General features: G+C 41.7%; 2 protein-coding genes across 3 annotated transcripts in view; one reads left to right on the top strand and one right to left on the bottom strand.

The window, feature by feature from the left end:
* The first annotated feature begins 1743 nt into the window (after positions 1 to 1743).
* On the top strand, positions 1744 to 3975 carry LOC132257886 (facilitated trehalose transporter Tret1-like). Its single transcript, XM_059754931.1, has 4 exons — positions 1744 to 1787; positions 1935 to 2149; positions 2918 to 3283; positions 3410 to 3975. Exons 1-4 carry the CDS (start codon positions 1744 to 1746, stop codon positions 3958 to 3960), a joined length of 1176 nt encoding a protein of 391 aa, XP_059610914.1. The 3' UTR covers positions 3961 to 3975.
* LOC132258013 (octopamine receptor Oamb) overlaps positions 3968 to 7393 on the bottom strand; it is a 56773-nt gene continuing 53347 nt past the window's right edge. For both annotated transcript variants that reach the window (XM_059755107.1, XM_059755106.1), the window contains exon 6: positions 3968 to 5985. In XM_059755107.1, coding sequence (XP_059611090.1) covers positions 5150 to 5985 — 836 coding nt within the window. In that variant the 3' untranslated portion in view covers positions 3968 to 5149. The remainder of the gene's footprint in view (positions 5986 to 7393) is intronic.

The raw sequence follows: 7393 nt of genomic DNA, 5'->3' as shown, positions 1-7393 counted from the left end.
TCCTTCTAGCGTGGAACCTATCGATTTTCACCCTATCGAAAATTTCAATTGCTCCTCATCCCACGAACACGCTTTCCAGCGTCTTCGATGGGAGTTTCGGAAGCGAAGATATTTCACGAACTTGCAAATTTGAAAGGAAAAACGTGTCACACTCTCTCCACAGCATCACAACTCCCCGCCAGCGTGGAATCTGAGCATCTGTGGCATCGAGAATAGTGGCCTCGTTCGAGAGGATAGTTTATGTGCCCAAGGAAATGTCTATACAGTCTATACGTCTTCGTTTTCTGATAAGACCACGACTTATCGTGGCTTCGTCACACGAATGTAAAGTCGCGGCATCGACTTGGATGTGCATTTGAGGCGTATCTTATCGGGGCCGAGATTCGACGTCCCAACCAAATCCGGAACATTGAGATGGGAGTGTGAGACTGACCTATGAGTAGTGAAAAAAGTACAATCGCATGACGATTAAAAGACGCCCTGACGGGTCACCCCAGCCATAACAATCTCATTTTAATTAAACCCGAGTTAAGATTGGACGACTTCTCATTCATTTCAATGTACAAATCGTAAACAACAAGTGCCGAATGTGTGAGATTTTCACCAAATTATCAGGGGAAGAGTCAGTCTCATAAGATCCGCTTATGTGGAGTGTCGCAATCGGATAGAGCTTGGGCTCCAGTGACCGCGAAACAGCATCTCCCAGTGGGCTTTCAGTGAAAATAAGGTGGATTCCATTTCACCGCTCAAAGTGTGATAGTTTGCAATAAGAGAACGTGTCGAGAGTGAAGTGTTGGGTGAAAATCATCACAAATGACCGGAAATGGAGTGGTGGGGGTCTCTTCCTCCCCAATTCCACCTTCACGCTTCAGGACGTGCAATTTCCCCTATTGCACTGCGTTCGGTACGTTTTTCCCGGTTCCGTCTGCGACTGGCACGTGAGATCTGTGCAATGGATAAAATTAAATTTATTCATCTTTCCACCAGCAACTCACACCATCAGTTTTCACCTTCTTTTTTCACAGTGGCATCCCTCGGATACTTTATCATTGGAAACTCGATTGCAGGGTCAAGTCACGCCATATTTTTCCTCCTTATGGTAATTCTTTCTGCCCTATTCGCCGGATATTAAATTTGAGGGGGTTAATAGCGAATTACGCTGCACAGAAATGAGTTGGATGCAGAGAATATGCACATAATCGAATTAAATGAAAATATTACATTTAATTAGCTTCCTTCAATCTAATTAACCTGATAATTTTGAAAATATATACACTGAATGCCGTAATTTAATATCGATAATTATTGATTCCTGTAGGAAAAAGTATCTAATTGAATTATTTTCACTTGCTGAGATTTATATTAAAAGTTTGTGAATTTAATTGCAACTTGAGTGAATTGAGTGTTAAAAAAAAGTATTGTTATTAACCCCTCGATTGAAAAACCCATGGAGATTAACTATGCATTTTCCCATTCAACATTTACACTCTGTGCTTCATTCTGGCATTCTCTGCCTTCTCACTAAATTGTATTTTTGCAGGAAGATCCGGACGTGAATCTGTTTTATGTAATCGCCGCTCTGTCTTTTGTGGCCACAATAACTCCGCTCGTGGTGTACAAAATGCTAAATAGATTGAGTCCCAAGTCCTTTCTCATCCTCGCAGCACTCTTCGCCAGTCTGTCATGGATTGCACCTCTGGTTGGGTGAGTAAAATAGAGATTAGGAGGATAAATCGATGAGTGATGCATGAATTAGAGCGTGAATTAATATCCCAAATGGATACCGTGTAGAATAAATTTTTGGTCTGAAATCATAATTCAAATGAAAAAAGCGTTGCACATCAATTTATGAGCATTCAAAATGGACTTTCTATTCTATTAATAATTTATGGACAGTCTCAAGGGTGATTAATTGAATGAAATTGCATTTGTAGGGAGAGTCTTTATTCAAATTTATCGCTTCCACTGTTCTACACCTTCATTTGCGGACGCCTTCTGGCCGGTCTGGCGGTGGGAATTTTTCACTTCCTCGTCCCCATCTACCTGGAGGATCTCATGGCTAGTGGCTCATGCAAGGACACGCGTCTCCTCATCGACAACGTCATCTGCACTCAATTTGCCATCGGAGTCCTTGCTCAGTTCGGAGCTGGTGAGTGGGTCAAGATTATTGTACCTGTGCAAGGCTTTGCAAACGATAAAAACGCGCTAATTGAAGTGACTGAACTTCAATATTATTAAGTGTTCAGTAATTTAGGCAAAAACCGTTAATTAATAAATAATTTAATGTCTCTACTTTAATTAACTACACTGCAAATTCAATGCTTTTTTTGGGTCTTCTTTAACATGACTTGAATGTCAAACGACTGCATGAGGTCGGAAGCATTTTATCAAATTCATAGTGCTCTTTTGCTCTTTAGTCTTTACACTTGGAAATGCTCTATTTGACCTCATACCCTTCCTCTGTATTTGCCCATTCATCCGCTTCTTGAACGAATGACTTTGCAGCCCCGACTGACGTCCGTTGCTCGGGTTCGATCGGAAACAGTGGAAAAGGTTATTGCTGACAAATGGAAAAGTGAACTTCTCGTTAGAACTCTTCTCTCTGGAAATTCACAGTTGAGAGACTTTTTTCTCCCGCCTCCGCAAACCTAATCGGACGGGGATTAGCCCAGAGACTCGGAGGACTGCGGAATGTCACTGATTTCATTTTCCTCCCACTCGGGCAAAGCGGAATGGAATAATTAATGATTTATTTCCCGAGTTGTGGTGGAATGCCTTATTTTTTTCTGGTCCATTTTGCTTATAATTTTTTTTTCCCTTGTGCGGTTGGAATTTTCACCGCGCTTCCGACATTCACAAATCAAAGCTAATCCAAGTGGATGTTGCGACGAAGCTTTCTCACTCACCATCTTTCCAGCAGGATATCTCCAGAGTAGCATTTCAATCCACCTACTCTCCCTCATTCCGGCCATCCTCATCGCCATCGGACTATTTTTCATTCCCCAATCGCCGAGATATTTGTGCAATGTGGGAAAGAGTGAGGAGGCGAGAGAAATTCTTCAGCTGTTCCGGGGATCGCTGAGAAACTGTAATGACACCAAGCAGATTGACGTCGATATTGATTTCTGGTCGAGCAAACAGGACCAAATTGCTTTTGGGACCATTTTCGAGAGTGTCAACAGTATAAAATTGCTCTTTCCAACACTTGGACTCATTTTTTGGGAGCAGATGATTGGAATTGTCGTTATATTCTTCTATTTAATTCCCTGCCTTCATCACTTGCGTAAGTTTTCCCAGGAAAAACATTTATCGTTTGAAACAGTATGGCACTCAAACGGACTTCTTCATTCCGTTTGAATGCCTTAACTTGCAAATTTGCTACATTATACATTTTCCCTTGAACTTCCAGATGACGGAAACACAGGAATGACAGAAACTCTTTTAGTGACAATTGGTTTTGTCATCGGAACTATTCTGGCCACTTTCATGCGCTGCAGAATCAACTACAAGTGTCTACTAATGACATCTGCATTTATCATGGGTGTCCTTCTAATTGTCATTGGGCAGAACGATCATGCCCAGAGAAGTACACATCGCTCGAATCGGAACTTTGGATATTTCCCGGCAGCGTGCTTTTCCGTCTTCCTGATGCTCTATGCGTTTGGCTTTCGCAGGAGCGTTTCAATCTATCAGCATCAGCTGATCGAGCGCAAGAAGCTCCTTCTCTGGCGATCCCTAAGCGTGTCGATTGCTTGGGCGACTGTCACCTTCATCTCCTGGATCTTTGCTTACGGTTGGCCAGTGGTTGGTCTCGGATGGATACTGATCTTCATTGGGAGCATAAGTCTTCTGGCTGTGATTTTTATACTGGCATGTGTTCCAAGGATAGAAAATCAAGGGAGTCCGAAGGAAGAATTTTTGGATAACTTCGACAATGTGTCTCTAAACAACGCTGCATAAAACAACCTTTGGTAAATTAAGGCGACTTTAATATTCAAATATTAAACATCGAATATTAACAGTTTGCTGAACAAAAGTTTTCACATTATATCTTTTTTTTCCATGAAGTTAGTGACATCTGAATGCTGCGTCACAGATATTTTTTTACACATAGGTTTTAATAAAATGACACAGTAGCTTTGGAATGAAGGTTAAACTACATGTATACACAGGATTTATATTTTAAAATCTCATTTGCTAACACATCTTTCTTACTCAAGGCAAAAAGAAGTTTCAGATCTTAAATTACCTTATATACAAAGAATAATCAAAACATCAGACCGTCACTTGTGTAGTCTGAGAAAGAATTGTAATGACATCCTTAAAGTTCCATTTGATTTAGCCTATTTAAAGTTTAGGTATCTTGACTTTCCTCTTGATAATATGTACATATATATTTTTCTCTCTTAGATATAGGAATTATACTTACGTTTCACAATCTTAAGATGTAAACAGTAACTTACCTATATATTTTTCTATCAATATCAGTTAGTTTTTAATGTACATATACTGAAATTAGCCTTAAAATCTCTCAATGTAACACATTTAGTTTTATTTTCCCTCGGTTAATGAAACTCTTTGAAGAAGTTTACTCTTCATTTATCGAACTAGAGACAATTTTCTAAATTCTTTTATCATGTTTTTTTTATGTTATCAGTGATAAAAGATAATTACAAATAAATCAATTAAGAGTTCAATATGAGAAAATAATCATGTAAAGTTGATCTCTTAGGACAAATGTTTATAGGTACTCAAGGAATTAAACAATTTCCACGCTGCAATTTCTATAAATCTCTTTACGACAATTTTCTACCTTCTATTTGGGATCTAGAATTCAGAAAATTACCCTGTTTCGATCCTTTGTGCTTGAGATCTGTCATCTTTTGAAGATCAATCCTAGATGGCCGAGTATGTGCGTCTAGCATAGGTGAAGCCGTCGTCTCCTTCGGAACTCGTGCGAACTTGATCAGAGATTCTGGGTGACTTGCTGTCCGGGCGTTGGCGAAGTCGTAGTTGCGCCGCCGGAAGTGTATCCAAACGTGGACGTTTCCATCACAAGCGGATGACAGATCTCGTAGACGGCGCTCTTGCTCAGCGAGTGTCGTCCTCCAGGACTTGAGGTGGAGGTGACGCTGGGCGCCAGAGAGCGTCACCGACTGTCGGAGAGCTCCACAATGGGATCACTATCGTCGCAGATGCTCTGAGCATTGGCGCTGGGCGAGATACTTGGCGTCCTTACCTTCACCTGTGACATGTCCGAACCACGGCGACTCGTGGCAGTGTTGGGTCCAGGTCCTGCACAGAAGCATCTGCAGATGATGCGCTTGAAGGCGAAGCGGAAGTCCTTGGAGAACAGGGCATAGATCATGGGATTTACTGCGGAATTGCAATAGCCAAGCCAGAAGATCACAGAGAACAACACCGGATGAATGCACTCGGCGCAGAAGGCGCGGATGACGTATACAGTGAAGAAGGGCAGCCAGCAGAGGATGAACAGTCCCACGATTATGGCCAGTGTCTTGGCGGCTTTTGTCTCCATGCGGAAGCGCTTCACCTGCGCCTTGATATTCCTCTTGCCCATCTTCCGGCTCGTGCGCGGCGAGTTGAACTTCCCCGCTTCCTTCTCTATGTCCGGCATGGACTTCACCACCTGCAGGAAGCCGTCCTTGCTGCCGCGGAAGATCTTTGACGCGCTCGTGTCCTTGCCGTTGGAGCTGTAGTGGACAGCGTAGAGTGCATTGGGGTTGGCATTCGTGGGACTGGCGAGATTCTCCGAACTGGGATAGCTCACTGAGATCTTGATCTTCTCGTGCTTGTTCCTTGTTGAAAATCGCGAGTGGCGATCTGGTGAGGCACTCACGTTCGTGGATGTGCTGTGAGTGCTGCCATTGCTGTGGGGTGATTCATGCAGATTTGATCCTCTGCCCCGGTGAATTCTCAACGTCAGACGTTGCTCATCAAACCGATTGCCAATGCCTTTGGAACCTGCCAGAGAGAAAAGATGAAAAGGCATTAAATTAAATTCATTTGATTTTCAATCTTCTTCTTTCCATATTGCAATGGTTCTCTCTGTGAAAAGCTAATTCGCCCGCCTCCGGAGGTCGAGTGAAAAGGAACGTTTTGGTATTCTTTCACCTGCCCGAAGCAACTGATTGAATAAATTGGCTTGAAGTGGCTGAATGAGAATATGCCTGAAATATTCATTGCGCTCTCTAGACAGATAATAAAGAACTCTCAATGGCTCGAGCAATAAAACATTTTATGCAAACACAAAAGACACTCAACAAAGTATATTTCCTTTTCCGAAAACAATTTCGCGTTATTGTTGGGCTAATTTCATCGACAAATTTGATTGTATATGAAGGATCGAGACACATTTCGCCTAAAAATAATGGATATTGATTTGAAGGATCAACTTTGCCAATAAAGATATTTCACAGTTGTACTCATAAAAGTTCAAACTATACTTCTTGCTAGTTTGAAAATGGAACATGATAAATTGATTATATCCATCATCACAGTGTTTTATTGCAAGAGCGAATAGTGTATATCAAACAATTGATTATAAGTTCGCAGAAGTTTCACTTCATTTGTTCAATAGAATAGTGTAATGCGAATTATATAGATCCTCAAAGTTCACAACTTCTCCCTAATGAATTGCGAACTGTATCCTGTCGTATGTATAGTAAACAGAGGATGAATGAGTAGTGAAGCTCCACTAGCAAGTAGTTCTTGTCGAATGAGAGAGAGAAAAAAAAATGAGTGATGTATGCTTTCTTATCTCACTTTAAATCTATCAATTGTACTTCAACGAAACGAATGCATTGCAGGAGAAAACTGACATAACATTATTTCAGTTTTCTTTCCCAACACGCCCCTCATTCCATCTTCCAAAACTTTGGCGAAGAACGAAAGAAATCTGTCGGAAAAATTTCTCAGACAACAATTTATCAATCCTGACATCACAATTGACTGCTTCTGTTCCTGCCAGTGTATCTGCGAAAGGAGTCAAGTGAAGTGACAGGCCGATATTTGCCATCATCATTATCTGTGGCCTCTTCCATTTGTCTGAAGAGGATGTTTGTGGACGACCAAGGACAATAATCCACAGAGACTTACGTGCTGAAGTGCTGAACCATATCCACCGTCGAGGGGATCGAGGCGCGTAACAATTTCAAAAGTCAATCCTCCAGATAGTTCATGTTTATTGATTGTCCTATCGATGACCCAGGAAGATGAGGCAGTGGAGTGGATTCACGAATGAGTGCCATTAATTACTCTCCTCTCGAGACATCCAGCCAGAGGTGCCTTTTAGAAGCCCTCTCCCATTACACATAGTTGACCTTTTGCCACCATACACAGAAGCGGAACGAGAGGAGCATTTCACTTCCTC

This window comes from Phlebotomus argentipes, unplaced genomic scaffold, assembly GCF_947086385.1.
Source record: "Phlebotomus argentipes unplaced genomic scaffold, Phlebotomus argentipes genome assembly scaffold_4, whole genome shotgun sequence".
Taxonomy (NCBI): Eukaryota; Metazoa; Arthropoda; class Insecta; order Diptera; family Psychodidae; genus Phlebotomus; species Phlebotomus argentipes.
Note: the sequence above shows the minus strand (reverse complement) of the source record. Positions and strands in the feature narration are given on the sequence as shown.

Bases quoted from the DNA above. Each gene is read 5' to 3' on its own strand.
- LOC132257886 (XM_059754931.1), top strand. From the start codon at position 1,744: ATGCATGAATTAGAGCGTGAATTAATATCCCAAATGGATACCGT. The intron at 1,788-1,934 runs GTAGAATAAATT...TTGCATTTGTAG, and splicing joins ATATCCCAAATGGATACCGT to GGAGAGTCTTTATTCAAATT. The intron at 3,284-3,409 runs GTAAGTTTTCCC...TTGAACTTCCAG, and splicing joins TCCCTGCCTTCATCACTTGC to ATGACGGAAACACAGGAATG.